General features: G+C 43.0%; 1 protein-coding gene across 7 annotated transcripts in view; it reads left to right on the forward strand.

Annotated features, from left to right (window-relative positions):
• LOC117358724 (hydroxyacid oxidase 2-like) overlaps positions 1-16681 on the forward strand; it is a 57207-nt gene that overhangs the window by 34684 nt on the left and 5842 nt on the right. For all 7 annotated transcript variants that reach the window (XM_033940299.1, XM_033940304.1, XM_033940300.1 and 4 more), the window contains one exon: positions 8256-8325. In XM_033940299.1, the coding sequence (XP_033796190.1) occupies positions 8256-8325 (70 nt within the window). The remainder of the gene's footprint in view (positions 1-8255; positions 8326-16681) is intronic.

Raw genomic sequence — 16681 nt, forward strand, 5'->3', positions numbered from 1 at the left:
ACGTGTGTGATGTCATCGTATCGATGTCCATGCATTTCTAGATGCCCTCCAGCAGCAGCCCCGCGTTTAGTGTGCCGTGGCTTTAAAAAGTTTGCGGGACACTGTTATAGAGGATAAGGCCACACATGTAGGAACATGTTTTTAGGGGTGCCACTTCTGGGAACTGGGCTTCCCCAAAGTGTACTACACTACAGACCAACTGTACAATACTGCCAAAATGCAGAAACTTCAGACAATGCTACAATGCCTCGCCATCAGTACAGTTCTCACATGTCAGGGTAATTTTACGAGGGGACACCTTTATCAAATTAAGAAAAAGTTGCCAATTTTAAAGGCAATATAGGTTCCTTCGTGTCTTTATAAAATAAGCACCCAGTCAGCCCTGATATCATGGAAATTCTCACATATGTAAACGTCCGCATGCAGTTTTAAAAATTTACCTGTGTATTTTATAAAGCACACACATTAAAATTGGCAAGTTTGGTAGGACTGAAGAGCATTTCATTGTTTAGGATTGGCTGAGAGGCTCCATCAAAATAAACATAGCAATCTATATGATCGAGCTCCTGTGAGAATGATGGAAAGTGCTTTTTTGGATTCTTGCATTCACATAACAGTGGCTCATAGTAGAGTATTAAATGTTTAATTAGCTCAGAAGTTTAGTTTTTACTTTTCATGGAATGCAATATGTACTTAGATTTGGGGGTTGGGTGATTGGGAGGTTTAAGGTAGGGAAGAGGTTTTTGGGAAAATTTAAGTGAAAAATATACTCACTGTTTATAATTGCGCACTCTTCGTTGTATTTTGAACCTTTGTGCTTAGTATGATCTTAATAACTTGTTCTTTAATGTTTTCTTTTTCCTCTATATGCTCAATGAAAAATTGTTTGACTATAAAACATACACATACACTGCAGCTGTGTATGTCCCCTGGAGAGTACATATATGTATTCAATTTTCTATACTATTCTCACAAGAGAGCTCAGAACAGTTTACATTAATTTATTCAGGTAGTCGAGCATTTTTCCCCTGTCTGTCCTGGCGGGCTCACAATCTATCTAAAGTGCCTGGGGCAATGGGGGAATTAAGTGCCTTGCCCAGGGTCACAGGGAGCAGTGTGGGTTGGAACCCATAACCTCAGAGTGTTGAAACTGTAGCTTTAACCACTATGCCACACCCTCCCCTTTTTGTCATACTTATTTATAAGCACATATAAAACCATGTAATTTTGTAAAAGCCCACTTCAACAGGTAAAACAGGCTTTACACGCAAAAGGAAATATTTTTAAAATTACACCCATATGGAACATAATGGTATCTCTAATGAAGTCATTAAAATCTACAACAGGAGTTTTAGACAAGAACTCTGAATAGTGCATTATGTCAAAACCAAATATGTAAAGTACATATAAAGCAGGATCATAATGAGATTTAGATATTCTATGGATAGATTCAATAATATGGAGCCATTCTAGATTTTTTAAAAAAGGTATTTCTTGATAAAGAAGATATTTTCTGTGTCACTAAAGCGTTCCTCTTAATACTAGAGATAAGTGGGGAAAACATGCAAAGCATGGCTCATGGAATTCTGTGTGTGTGTGTGCATTTGCACAATCATCTGTGTGTATGTGTGTGTGTACACCCATCTTTGTACTGTATTTATGTTGCCTGTCTATGTATGGGTCTATATCTTAGGTCTGTGTTGGATATATGAGCGTGTGTCTATTTTGTATGCTTATCTGTTTTGTTTGTGTTGTAGATTTACTGTATTTTGTGTGTGTGTGTGTGTATGTTGTGTGGAGTAGAGAATGACACGGGGAAAAAATTTATCACCGTTCCCTCCCCATCCCCATGAGCTCGTCCCCCATCCCAGCCCCATCCCCACGAGTTCGGTCCCCGTCCCTGCCCCATCCCTGCGAGCTCAGTCCCTGTCCTGCAAATTGTCAGATCCCATCCGCACAAGCCTCGAATAGTTATGATTTTATACTGAATGCATTTTATTAAAGTATAAAAAGAGACAATGTTCTGTATAATTGTCATTTTATAAACACAAATAATACAGAGCAAGGATCAAGAAAACCCCTGTCTCCCCTCCATTTCACAAATATCCCATCCACTATTGTGAAAACTGAGCAAACCAATTTACTACAGAATGCTACATAGAAAAATCAAGCTAACAGAATAGTACTTCAGTCACAAATGGCAGGAATAGTGTTAGGGGAGAGCAACTGTCCCCTGGTCAGAGGGAGAGCCCTAAGCCAGCTGGAAGCTAAAGAAGCACAGCCTGGGCTTTGCGGTCTCCAGTTATGTCTAATACCAGCTCTAGCAGGATACATATTTCAAATCTGAAATATTCTGATCACAAAATATAAAATAAATTATTTTTTTTCTACTTTTTGTTGTCTGGTAATTTTATTCTTTAAATCACATTGGTCTCAGGCTTTGGTTTTGAGTTCCTTCTATCTTCATCGTGGCATGGCTGGCTCCTGAAGGTAAAATAGGTGTAAGAGGAGCTGGGGAGGAGATGCCAAGTCTGACACAGGTGCAATTTTTTTTACCACAGGAGCAAGACTTTTCACCGCTCCCATGGGGCGGTGAAAGGTTTTGTCCCCATTCCTATGGATTTACCGTGGTGACCACGGTTTACTGCGGTAAAAAGTCCCCATGTCATTCTCTAGTGTGGAGCTAGTTGGGAGGGTAGGTGGAGGGTATATGGGAGAGGATTGGATGGGGACACTGGCTTAGCGAGAGTGGGAGGCACCTGGGGTGGTGGCACCCTCCCACCCTCTTCTCTGCCCCCCCCCCTGCTGTGTGTGCACTCCTTCCCTTCCCCCATACCTGTTTAGCTTCCCTGGTGCAAGCAGCATCTCCAACTTGCTGCCCGCGCCTTCATTGGCTCTCCCTCTGATGTAACTTCCTACTCTCAGGACCCGGAAGTAACATTAGAGGGGAGCACTGAGGTCAGCGTGAGCAGCAGGTTGGAGCTTCTGCTCATGCCAGCAAAGAGCTAGAGGTGGTGGGAAGTGAAGGTGCACGCACGGTGGGGGAAGCGTGGGAAGGAGTAAGGAGGCGGAGAAGAGGAGAGGTGCAGCGCCCGGGGTGCCCCCCCTTACTATACCACTGGATGGAGATACTCTAGGGCAGTAGTCCCCAACCCTGTCCTGAAGGACCACCAGGCCAGTTGGGTTTTTGGGATAGCCCTAATGAATATGCATGAGAGAGATTTGCATATAATGGAAGTTATAGGCATGCAAATCTGCCCCATGCATATTCATTAGGGCTAACTCAAAAACCCAACTGGCCTGGTGGTCCTCCAGGACAGGGCTGGGGACCACTGCTCTAGGGCAGAGGTTCTCAATCCAGTCCTTGGGACACATCCAACTATTAATGTGCATGAGATAGATTTGAATAGAATAGAGGTAGTCAGAGGCATAACCTGATATGAGCACACAATTCCTCCCCACCTTGCAATTTCTTCCCCCGCCTTACCCCTTCCCCTATCCTTGCACCAGCAACCCCCAACAAATAACATAAATACTTGAGCTGGTAGGGATTCCCAAGTCCCACCAGCTAGACGAGGTCCACATGCTGCTGCCATGCCACTTTCTCACCTCCTGCACATGCTCTGTTTTCATGCATGTGCGAAAACTGAGCACGCACTGAGAGTGGGGCAGCAATGTGTGGACAGTGCCACTTGCTGCAGCAAGTAGGAGAATGATCTGTTCTGGCTGTCAGATCATCCCTCTTCCAGCTGAAGGGGCTTGAGAAATCACTGCCAGCTATAACAAAGGTGCCAGAATTTTTGGGTAGGCCTAAGCCACTGGAGGTATTGTGTGCAAATTTATCTTATGCATATTTGTTTTGGGTTTCCTAAAAACCTGACTAGCTAGGTATGTCCTGAGAACTGGATTGAGAACCCCTGTTCTAGGGGATAGTTTTGGGAGGTGAGTGCAATGTTTGCTCCTTTTAAGCTTTGTGGGCCTCTGTACAGTGCATGGCTTAAAGCGTATGTGTCAAACACAAGGCCCATGGGCCGAATCCGGTCCTCTTGGCCATTTTATGTGGCCCGCAGTGACTGTGCGCCTGACACTACACTGTAGTGAAACCCTTTCCAGGAACCTCTTTGAGTCCCGACTCCCCCACATACCACCTCCCTATTGCTGAAATTTAAAATCTTCAGGCAGTCGACGTGAAGCCAGTCTCCCGCCGTTGGCCTTCCCTGGAAGTATTCTTTCTGCAGCATCCTGCCTACATGGGAAGAGGAAGTGCTGAAGAAAGAACACTTCCAGGGCAGGCCGACATCAGGAGACTGGCTTCACGTCGGCTGCCCGAAGATTTTAAATTTCAGTGGTGGGGAGGCGGTAGGTGGGGGAGTCGGGAACTGGGGATAGGTCGTACCGTAGGATCCAGCTGAGTGGGGAGGGCTAGGGTTTGGAATAAGGGAAGGACATGCTGTATGGGCTGCAGGGGAAGGGGGTTTGGAAAGCAAGAAGGACAGATGCTGCACAGGCTGGGAGAGGGTTGGGAAGGACAGAGGCTGCACAGGCTGGGGATTAGGAAGGGATGGAAAGAGAGATGCTGCTGGTGGGTGAGGGAAGAGAAAAAGAAAATTATTGGACATAGGTGTGTGGAGTGGGAGGGATAGAGAGCTGGTATATATGGAGAAGAGGGAGAATTGTTGAACATGATAGTGGTGGAGAGGAGGGAGGGAGGAAGCAGTGCTACACTGGGAGGGAGGAGAGATGACTCAAAAAAGGGAGGGATGTCAGATTCCGGAGAAGGGTGATGGAAGGAGGGAAGATATTTGCTAGATATTTGCTTGATAGTCGGTATATTAAAATTCTAATAAACTTGAAACTTGAAACTTGAGAGATGTCAAACCATTGAAAGGAGAGAGAGAGAGAGAGAGAGATGATGGACCACAGATGGGAAGGAGGAGAGAGAGATATGCTAGACTGAAGGAGGGAGAGATGCCAGATCGCAGAAAGGAGATGATAGAGGGAGAGAGATGTTAGACCTCAAGAAGCGGGAGGGAAGGAAAGAGAGATGCCAGACCATGGGAGAGGAGAGAGATTCCAAGCCATGGGAAGGAGAGGAGAAAGATGTAAGACCATATGAGGGGGGAAGGGGGAAGACAGAGTTGTCTGACCATAGGAGAGGAATGAGATGGTGCACAGGGATGGAGGGGAAGGGGGAGACAGAGGGAAGAGATGGTGCACATGGATAGATGGGAAAGGAAGACAAGGAAAAGTAGATAGATTTTGAGAAGAAAGCAGAAAAATGGAAGAAAGTTGAATGTTAAAAATGGTTGTATGGAAGAAAGTGAAAGAGATAAAAACAGCAAATGGATAAGGGGGTCCTGGATACACAGTTAAGAGCACAGACAGAAGGCAGTGCAGTCAGAGACTGGGAAAGATGGTTTGAAAAACAAAATCACCAGACAACAAAGGTAGGGGAAATTATTTTATTTTCAATTTAATGATTGAATTGTGTCAGTTTTGAGAATTTACATCTGCTGTCTATATTTTGCACTGTTCAGGAAGAAATGCATTTGTTTCTATTTCTCTGGGGGTTGTATTGCATGCAGAGTCTTTCATCTTAGGGTCTCATTTGTATATATTAGTACTTTTAGTTTGTGGTCCCATATTTGCATAGGGGTTATCTGTGTTCTGCATGTGTGACCAAGGCAAGATGTTCTGGTAGAAATGAATGTTGAGAAGCATTAAGTGTGCTTTGTGTAGTTTAATTTTGTGGTTAACCATTATGCATTCTGCTGCCTATGCCTAGAATGACTATTTGAATAAAATTGGGATTAAGTATGGTAACATCTATGAGGTGAAAATAACCAGGTGAATCACTGGAATGGTGTCTCAGGGTGAGGAAGGATCTATACTTATACTAAGACTAAAGGTTAGATTCACTAAGGACACTGATCGTATCCCGACCACTTTGGGACCTCGATACGATTCACTAATCTCACTCCAGATCTGATCCGCATCCGATCCGTGCATGCAAATGAGGGAGAATGGCATGCAAATGTAGGAAGGCAGCGATTCACTAAAAAAAAACAAAAAACCCCAGGAATACCGACTGGGCTGGCCGATCGAAAAACAAGCGACTGCTGAGAACCTTGTCCAATCCATTATTCTCTCCAAACTAGACTACTGTAATGCCATTTACTTAAGCCTGACAAAAAAAGACTTCAAAGACTCCAGCTAATCCAGAACACTGCGGCCAAGTTGATCTTTGCAAAACGCAAATCTGACCATGTCTCACCACTCCTGGCCAAACTTCACTGGCTTCCAGTGATTTCCTGAATCCATTTCAAATACACCTGCCTGGCTTTTAAGATCATGGCATCCTTCCTCCCCTAATCCCACTATTTTATAACTCCTCGAGTCCTGACTCCACCAGACCCGCCTAAAGATATAAACTATCCTTCCCCTGTCTACATGGTATTCTCTATGCTGGTAAATTGGGAAAATCCCTCCTTTTCAAAATCACAGGGCTTTGGAATGATCTTACTATCCCGCTGCGGAACCTGGGCTCCCTCCAATTATTCCATAAGCAACTGAAAACTTGGCTTTCCACTAAAATGTAATTCACTCTTCCCCCCTGTACGCAACCCTACCATTATTCTTCTCTTCCTATATTTAAGTTCATGTAAACCTTTTCCTTCTCTTCCTATATTTAAGTTCTTGTAAACCGTGCCGAGCTCCACATCCGTGGAGATGATGCGGTATATAAACTTAAGGTTTAGTTTAGTTTAGTTCAGTCACTTGTGCAAAAACCCTGTTCTCTGGCCCGACTCTCCTGCTTGCTGCCCTGCTCTCTCTGCCCTGACTCTCATGCTTGCCACCCTGCTCTCTCTGCCCCGACTCTTCTCTGCTCTCTCTGGCCCAACTCTCCTGCTTGCCACCCCGACTCCGTAGTTTTAATCCGCGGGTTTAAAGCGGGGCTGCACTATGGCGTGTTCTGTTAAGTTCCAGAACACGCTGCAGTACAGCCTCACTTTAAACCCGTGGGTTAAAACCAAAGGTTTTAAAAAGTAAAGGGCTCGGTATAGAGGGAAAAAGTTGAAACGAGATGGGGGCAGTCTAATTATGATCTCCTGCCACACATGGAGAGAGGGAGAGTTCCCGGCCTGCGCTGTGTTTGTGTCCCGCTGAAAAGTAATTGTCCAAAATCACAATTGGCACTGGTACAGCAAGAGATCTTAGGTTTCAGCCTACAATCACTCACTCCAAAAGAGACTGCAATGGTTACAGAAGTTGGGAGTTCTGGCTGAGGAGATTTTCAAAGGGCTCCTTTCACTTTTCAGAACGTTCTGTGCTTCTGACTGAAATGTCTAGGGAGGGGGGGGGGACATCTAACTTTTCATATCAGGTTCCAATCACTGGAAAGTTCGCGCGGAGAGCATGCGCAGACCATCTACAGGCAAAAAAGATGGTCTGCGCATGCATCAGGATCGCTCTCCAGTGATCCGTACGGTCGGTGGGGGGCATGCCTCCGATCGCCTTCATTTGCATCGTCCCCATTTGTGAATCAGTCAACTTGCCTCGGATCAGCCACGGATCGGGCAGGTTAGCGAATCTAGACCTAAGTATCTTAATTTTAAAAATTTGGCCCATGACTTAGCCTGTGTGTTAGATTTTGGCCCCTTATGTGATTGACTTTGACACCCCTGGAGAAACCACAGAGTCCAAGATAGCAAAGGTGAAAGCAGCTCGACCTCTTGTTTTTGAAGCGCTTCCTCTTCCCCTGCTGGAGTGGTAAGTGCACTGGGAAGGAGGAAAGGGAGCTGAAAAGGGAATATCTATGTTAAAATAACAAACTGCAGATAATTCTGTGCAGGAAAGGCAGAATGCTTTGCAAATTCTGCATTATGCAGTAGCACCAAATTCCTCCAGGAATAATAGTGGGTCATGCTAATGCTCATGTTTATCTAGCAAGGTTCAATTAAGTACCAGAAGGTAGCATTTTGCAGAGATTGAAAAGCTCAAGGACCAAGGTCATCTTATGAAGCTGAGGGGAGAGACATGCAAAAGGAATGTAAGGAAATGCTTTTTCACGTAATACAGAGGTGGAATTAAAGCATACATGGGGTAAGCAACAAGGGACTTTAGTAGCATCAGGAGGAAGATGGCCACAAATCAAGTAAAATACAAATGGGTAGACTGAATGGTACAACTAGTGGTATTTTTTTATCACAAATAGTTCAGCACATAAATTTTAACACGTCTCCTTTTTATACGAGGGTGAAGAAGGAGTTCGGAAGATCCTGCAAATCTTGCATGATGAATTTCGCTTGTCAATGGGCCTTGCTGGTGAGATACTCATTATCTATCTGACATGATATATTTTCCATATTACCTCTGTTTAATGTGGACAAGACTTTTGAAAAAAAAGCTAAGGAAAAATCTTGTGTGTGCATTTTGCAGTGCATTATTACTGGATGTTCTTCTAAATAAGAGATTTGCAAGGTTATGGCTTCTTATCTACAGTCCTGTGAAAAAATTAGGACACTCCATGAAATATTCAGTTCTTTCTTAAGAAATGTTCACATATCAATGTCAAATCTTTTTTTATTTATCTCTGGAAAAGAACCAAGTTTCCAAGTTTTATTAAAATTTGATGAAACGCTAATCATATATTCTAAGGGGCTCATAATCGAAAGAGAAAAACGTCCAAAAATCGGCCTAAGCCGGCACTTGGATGAGCATTGTCAAAATACGTCTAAGTGCCGATAATGAAAACGGGTTTTGGACGTATTGCTAAACGACCTAGGCCTTCATAGTGCTGCTGAACGACCAAAGCTAAACGGGGCATTTCAGGAGGAGTGTCGAGGGCGGGAAATGGGCCGGCTTAGACTTAGTCGTACAGCATGTATAACCAAAAGTTATACAGCACAGGATCGATGGAACTTAGACGTTGTGACATAGACCATTTAAGAAACATGGTCTAAGTCACAAAAAACCACCTAAAGTCACCAGATAAGCACTGCAAACACATAATACAGACCCCCACACACTACCCCAGTGATCACCAACCCCCCCAATCCCCCCAAACCCATAAAAATTGTAATCACACCTTTAAAATTCAGCCTCCAGACCATCAACACCTGGCAGTCTGGCATAGGAGAGCCTAGTTGTCCAGCACAGAGGCGGCTTAAGCCATCTTGGGGGTGGGTTAAGGACCCAGGGAGAGGAGGACCCATGCCCATAAGCCCCTGTAATGACTGCATTGATACTTAAACATGTGCACTGCCCTATACACCCCAAAACCCTTTTGTACTGGCATATAAGTGGCTCCTGCAGCCATAAGGGCTATTGAGGTGGTAGATAAGTGGATCTAGGGGATTCTAGAGGTGGTTTGGGGGGCTCACTGTGACCTATAAGGGAGCTGTAGTGAGATGATGACATGGTACCCTTTTTGTGAAGTTCACAGCAGTGCCCTGTAAGGTACCCCACTATTTAGGTGCCATGTCTGGGTGTTCAGTCCATCACTTTGCAGATCCCTCCCACGTCAAACAGGGTTTGTTCTAGGCATTTTTGACTTGGACGAAAAGTTGGACGAAAATGTGGTATAAAAATGGACAATTTAGCGACTTGGACGATCAAATCGGCAGGACGTACAGTTAGACGATTTTCGAAACAAAAAAAATTTTGGACGTATTTTTCGAAAATGTGTCCTAGGCTGTTTTTTACTTTGGACGACTTGCAACTTAGACGAAAACGGACTTAGACGTTCCTTTTGATTATGCCCCTCCACGCGTTTTACAGTTAAAAAAATATAAAATGGTGAACAATTAACAAACTTATTAAAAACACGACAATACCTACATGGGAACAATGGGATTGTAGGGAGAAATACAATTTTAAAAGAAAAGAGAACAATTAAGGGTAAAAACAATAGGGAAAAGAGAGGGATCATATCAGTGTTAAATAAAAATGAGCAGCATTGCAGGTAAATAACAAAACTTTTCCTTGATTTACTCGACTAGGCTTTCCTATGCCAGGCTGCCAGGTGATGTTCTGGAGGCACAATTTTCAAGTTGTAATTAATATTGTTAGGGGGGGGGGTCAGTGATCACTGGGGTAGTCTGTGGGGGTCTGTATTATATGTGTTTGCAGTGCTTATCTGGTGACTTTAGGTGTTTTTTTGTGACTTAGACCATGTTTTAAATGGTCTACGTCACAACATCTAAGTTCCGTCGATCCTGTGCTGTATAACTTTTGGTTATACATGCTGTACGACTAAGTCTAAGCCTGCCCATGTCCTGCTCAAATCCCGCCCTCAACACTCTTCCTGAAATGCCCCGTTTAGCTATGGTCGTTCAGCGGCACCGTGAAGGCCTAAGTCGTTTTTAAATACATCCAAAACCTGGTTTTATTATCGGCACTTGGACGTTTTTGACTGATGATCATCCAAGTGCCAACTTAGGCCGGTTTTCGGACGTTTTTCTCTTTCGATTATGAGCCCCTTAGGTTTTAATAAAGTCCCAAATAACACTATGTCATAGGACAGTGGAATCGAAGCTTCCAAAATCATGTTGATTTTGTCCCAAATAGACTTCCAAAAATTGAGTATCAATGGACATTAGAATAGAAAGTGATCCAGTGTCCCTATATCAAGATGACAGTGCCAGCATCTATTAGATTTTGAAATGTCTAACTTTTGCAAACAAACTGGGGTCCAAAAAATTCTATACAACAGAAAAAAACAAGTTTGTCTCATAGATGCTGACGCTGTACATCTCATTCTCCAAGTCCAAATCCGTGGCCATTGAGTAGCAGAAATATGCTGCTTTGTCTCAATGCTCCAAATGTCTTTTAGACTTGTTTTAGGTTTTTTATTCAAATAATCCGATATTAATTTATACCACTTGGCGGTCTGGTGCTCTTGGAAATCTGTCTGTAAACATAGGCCCGGCAAGCTATACTGATTTTTTAAGTTGCACCAATCAGGGAACCCTTTCTGAATGGCCTTTTTCAACTACAACCTTTTAAATTCATGAGACTTTGATATACCAAATGATTGTTGCAATTGTAATAAATTTATCATTTTCCCATTAGAAATTAGATCTTCCAAAGTACGTATGCCTGCCTGCAATCAATGTTTCCAGAGAATTTTAGACTCGTCGATTTCTATCTTGGAGTTTAACCATAGGGATTGACACATAGATTGCTGTATTGAAATAGGTGTTAAATTATTAATAAATTTTAATGTGTTCAAGGTGGAAAGAAGAATGCTATTGTCCTTATATATTCTAAGCAGCTTGATACTCAAAATGTGGTTAAGACATAATGGGGACATGAGATGACTCTGTAATATCAGCCAATCCAGTAGATTATCCATGAGTTCAGGGAAATGAAGGCTTGATGATACCTATAAAAATTTGTTAAGCAGTAGAACACAGAGAATCTTAATTCCGTTTGTGACATCCTATTTATGCAAGGTTGGGTTTTTGGTGCTTGCTGTGATAAAAAGCAAATGCCAAGTGAAAATTAATGTGGAACAAGAAATGAGATTGGCTGTATCAATTATGGTTCTGAGGTTTGAGAAGATTTGTAATGAACAGCAAGCTCATCCATCTCATTAGTTCTATCAATATTTTTTATGATTATTTTTTTTATATTCATTGTTGAATTTTTTTCAAATAAACAATTCAAGATTATTGTGATAACCTTCATGATAAGTTGTTTTAATTTTTTAAAATAATAATCATCTCAAGCTAACATCTATTAGGTATGAATCAGAGTACAGAACTATCGTTTGACCTGGAGAGGCGTAGAAAAATTTTGAAACATTAAGTGAGCCGTGAACAGAAAAAGTTTGGGAACCACTGGTCTAGATTAATATTTTATGTTGCATTTCAGAGCTTAAGATAAAATCAGAATAGGGCACAGATAGCAGTTGAGGAAAATCTTTGTTTAGTGTTTAAGATCTGGTTTAGTGTTGATTATTAAAGGCATTGTTAAAGGCATTGTTAAAGCATCTGGGCCCAGGAATGTTTGTTCCAGTACCTCCCTTTCAAGAAGCCTTCAGAAAGCAGGAGGGGGTGGAGTGTGGTGGAGTAAGCATAGAGCAAAACAGAGAACAGTCACTCAGTGGCGTACCTAGGGTATGTGGCACCCGAGGCCCATAATATTTTGACCCCCCCCCCCCCCCCATGTAAAAAAATATTTTTTGTAATAACCATGAAACTGAATAAATGGTCATAATAGAAACAGGCAGTGAAAAATTTCTTTTATTGAACCTCATATATGTAACCATTATTCCAAACATACCATAACATAACATAAATTATGTCTGAATTGTCATGACATCAGAAGTGCATATGAAGTAGTTGCAGGTGAGGCTTGGGACAGTTCTGATTGTGTTAGTTCGGTTTTATGTTTTTTTTGAATAGAAGGGTTTTTATTTCTTTTTGAAGGTTTTGTAGTCTGTGGTCAAGGTCAATAGGTTGTAGAGTTAGGGGTCGAGTGTTGCAGCTCGAATGGCTAGGAGGTAGTCAAACAGTTTTTTTCTTTTGACGTTTTTGGTTGGAGGGTTTGTGAATGGTGCGTGAGTTCTCCTATGTCTGGTTGAGGTGGATTGAATTATTTAGCTGAAGAAATTAGTTAAACCCCCCCCCCCCCCCCATTCCACACACATTAATTCTCTTCCATTTTTGTTCCCATTATAAAAAACACTGATAAGTTCTCAGAAAAAAAAATACATTAAAATAAGAAGTGAAAACAAAGGCCCCTACAGATGAGAACATAACATAAGAATAGCCTAAGTGGGTCAGACCAATGGTCCATCATGCCTAGTAACCAATTCTCATGGAAGCCAATCCAGATCACTAGTACCTGGTCAAAACCCAAAGAGTAGCAACATTCCATGCTACCGATCCAGGGCAAGCAGATGTTTCCCCCATGTCTTAATAACAGACTATGGACTTTTCCTCCAGGAATTTGTCCAAACCTTTCTTAAAACCAGCTACGCTATCTGCTTTTACCATAACTTCTGGCCACTTCATTTTTAAGCTGAGATCTTTCCTTCCAAACAGAGTCTTTGCTAGATGTCAAATACAGCACAAGGTAACTTCACACGGACTTAGCTGTGCAGGAAATGTGAATCTCCTCATACACCCACCAGTGTTCCCTCTAAGCGGGCGGGTGTTGTGAGCAAACTTTTTTCACTGTGAGCTAAAAATATCGGGCGCCAGCAAGTTATGAGCCAAATAAATATGTTGCTTTCTACCACAGAACTTCCTTACGTTTGTATGGAATCTATCCCCTTTCAACTTTAGAGAGTGCCCTCTCGTTCTCCCTGCCTTAGCTACTAAGTCTATTCCCTTCAGTACCTTGAATGTTTCTATCATGTCCCCTCTCAATCTCCTCTGCTCAAGGGAGAAGAGGCCCAGTTTCTCTAATCTTTCGCTGTACGGCAACTCCTCCAGCCCCTTAACCATACGTGACAAAAAATCAATTCATGTAGCAAATGCTACATTTATCTTTTGGCATGGCCCATCATGTAGCAAATGCTATAACTGATGGGCCATGCCAAAAGATAAATATATATATACTAAAAAATAAAAAATAAAAATAAATATATACTAGGAGTAAAGGGGCATGCAATAAAGCTTTTAAGTAGTAGATTTAAAACAAACCTGGGAAAATATTTTTCATTCAACATGTAATTAAAAAAAGATTTGGATAATTTCCTTAAAAAATCTGCATGACATTATTAAGATGGACTTAGGAAAGCCCACTGCTTATTCCTAGAATAAACAGCATAAAATCTGTTTTACTCTTTTGCACTGTTGTGCTTTCAGCAAAATGTTTTAAACACAAAAACAGAAAATCACATGCACAGGCATTAGGTCACCCAGGCATCTAGAATTAGCAATCTTGCACAGCCAGCCTATGATTGACAGGAGCTGCCAAATCACATTGAAAAGGATGATAAGGAAGGCAGATAAGAGATGGTGGAAGGAAGACAAAACGAAAAGGCAAGAACAAAACTGAAGTAGAAACGAGCCAAACATACAGTATAGCATACAAAAAATGTATGTTTTCCTTTGGCTTCCAAAAACTGATTGGCATCCAAGTTCCCTAAAGTTTCACACAGTCATCTTCTAATAATGTCACCATATACAGTTGGCTTGCCAGAAATATGTTTAGGATGCCACTGCAACTCTACCAACAGCATATTAACTTAACAGTGTAGCTTCAAAATAACTGCATCTCTATCCTTCCCTCCCCCCTGTGGTTTTTAGCATATCTCTCTTCTCATTTCCTCCACTCAGATCTGATCATTCTCTGCTCTCTCTTCCCTTTTCTTCTCTGGTCTTCCTTCTCTATTTTCTGCCTCCATCTAAATTAAATTCTTTCTTACTATTTAGTCCCGTTTCCCTCTTTTCACTGTGTCTACACACAGCTTGTCACCCCTTTCCCTCACCCCTCCATTATCTTACTATTTTCTTCCCCCTTTATTTATCTCCTCCTTCCATCCAGTATGTGTTCTTTCCCCACTTCCATTCAGCATCTGCTCTCCCTTCTCAACTGACATCCATCTGCCTTCTGCTCTCTCTCCCTTCTTCTCACTTCCATCATCTGTCCCCTTCTCTCTCTCTCTCCCCCACCCCCCCCCCCAACTTCCATCATCTGCCCCCCTTCCCCTCACCTTTGTGGGTCACTTTCTTTCCCCTGAGGGTGGCTCATGTCACAGGGGAAGCTTTGGCCGAGCAGAACCGCTTGATTGACAGTGGAACTTACTTGATTGATGTCGATGCTGGGGCCCGTTGCCGTTTGAAGGAAAAAAAAAAAGGTGGAAAAAAGGAACCTGTAAAGGCGAGAGGAAGGGAAACCTCCAGGACAGCTGCTTTTTGCCCTCCTTCAGCGGCCCAAGAGTTCAGACCAGCAGCGGCAGCTCTGTATGCTTTTAACTTCGGCACAGAGCTGCCCCTAATCAATAGTTTAGCGCGGTTTCATGAGGCAGCCTCGGGGCCTTTGATAGCCGGCCCGCTTCGATGATGCGATGTGGGCCGGCCTAGCAAAGGCCCCGAGGCTGCCTTATGAAACCGCGCTAAACTATTGATTAGGGGCAGCTCTGTGCCGAAGTTAAAAGCATACACAGCTGCCGCTGCTGGTCTGGAGGTGCGGAGACAAGGCAGGAGGCAAACGCGGTGGAAGGCAGGAGTCCCGGCGAAGGCAGGAGTCCCGGCACAGCGACTGCAACAGGAAGTTGCAAGTCAGCTGACGCCGGCCTTTCGTTGCGGCGGGGACCGAATCCTTCGCGGACCGGCAAGATTTTGTTTGCGGACCGGCGGTTGAAGAACTGTGCTCTACACTGTGTGCGCTGTGACGAGAAACTTGTGCGCTGCGAGGTAATATTTTGTGCGCCAGCGCACCCCAGCGCAGCTTAGCGGGAACACTGATAAATGTGCAAAGGTCTGTTTTTTTCTTTCGATCACTACATAGACTAATGCCACACAAGCAGCGCTGTTACAAACATATTCTGTAGGTCAGTGCTAAGGTTAACAAAGTTTCCTTCCTTGGACCAGAAGGAGATACTGACAAACCACTGGAAGAGATCCCAAAACAACTACCCAGGAACAACACCCAAAGACCCACTCAGTGTGTGAACCAGTTGAGTGGAGTGGACTAACTGGGGGGTGGAAATGGGCCCGGAGTTTGCTCAGCAGAATTTCCCAGATCACCTCTTCCTCTCAACACATTGATACGCTGCCACCACCACCACTAGGAACACCTCACCGGGTAGGCCAGCAATGCTATAAACTTTATAAAACACATTATTATATTTTCTTATAAAGCACATATTTTAACTGAACTCTCTGACATCCTCAGCCTTTCCATTCACAAAAATAGAAGGAAGAAAAGTTCCCATTTCCTGCTGTCTCATGTCCCCAGCCTATACAATATTTTTCTTCTGCAGACCCTTCAAAAATCTGACCAAATCCTCATTTCACTTGCATTATAAAGTACTGAGGATGCCATTTCTCCCCAATCCCAGGTCCTAAAGTCTAAGACAGTAGCGCAAACTAGTGCTGCCAGATTCAGGAAAAAAAATTTCGATTCGATTCAGCCTATTGAATTGGTTTATCAATTCAATTTTCCTGCCCAATTGGGTGTTTTGGTTTTTTTTTCAAACATCCTGGTGGGTTTATTTTATAGCTTTTTCACCCCCCTTTGGCTTCTCCTAACCACACTGGCGCTGTGGTGTAAATAAAATAAAGAAACAAAAAGGACTTTTCCTCTCTCTGTTAAATCCTAGCTCACGTTTGCGGTCTAACACCAGCTCTGGCAGGATACACATTTCAAATCTGACATATTGTAATCACAAAACAGAAAATAAAATTAGTTTTTTTACCTTTTTGCTGTCTGGTTATTTTTCAAATCTTGTTGGTCCAAGGCTCTGGTTGTCTTCTGATAACTTGCTTGCCAGGGTCTCCTTCTTTCTTCTTTCTCCGTGCTAACCATCCATCTGCCATCTCTGTCCTCCCCTTCCGTTTCCCTTCCCTCCCCCGGATGTATGGCATCTTTCCTTTTTATGTCTCCCTCCACAGATCCATCTTTTCTTAACTACCCTTTCATCCAGCAGCTCTCCCTCCTTCCCCACCACCCCAGGGTCCACCATTTCTCCCTTTCTTTTCCCAACTACCCTCCTAACCAG

This window comes from Geotrypetes seraphini, chromosome 4, assembly GCF_902459505.1.
Source record: "Geotrypetes seraphini chromosome 4, aGeoSer1.1, whole genome shotgun sequence".
Taxonomy (NCBI): domain Eukaryota; kingdom Metazoa; phylum Chordata; class Amphibia; order Gymnophiona; family Dermophiidae; genus Geotrypetes; species Geotrypetes seraphini.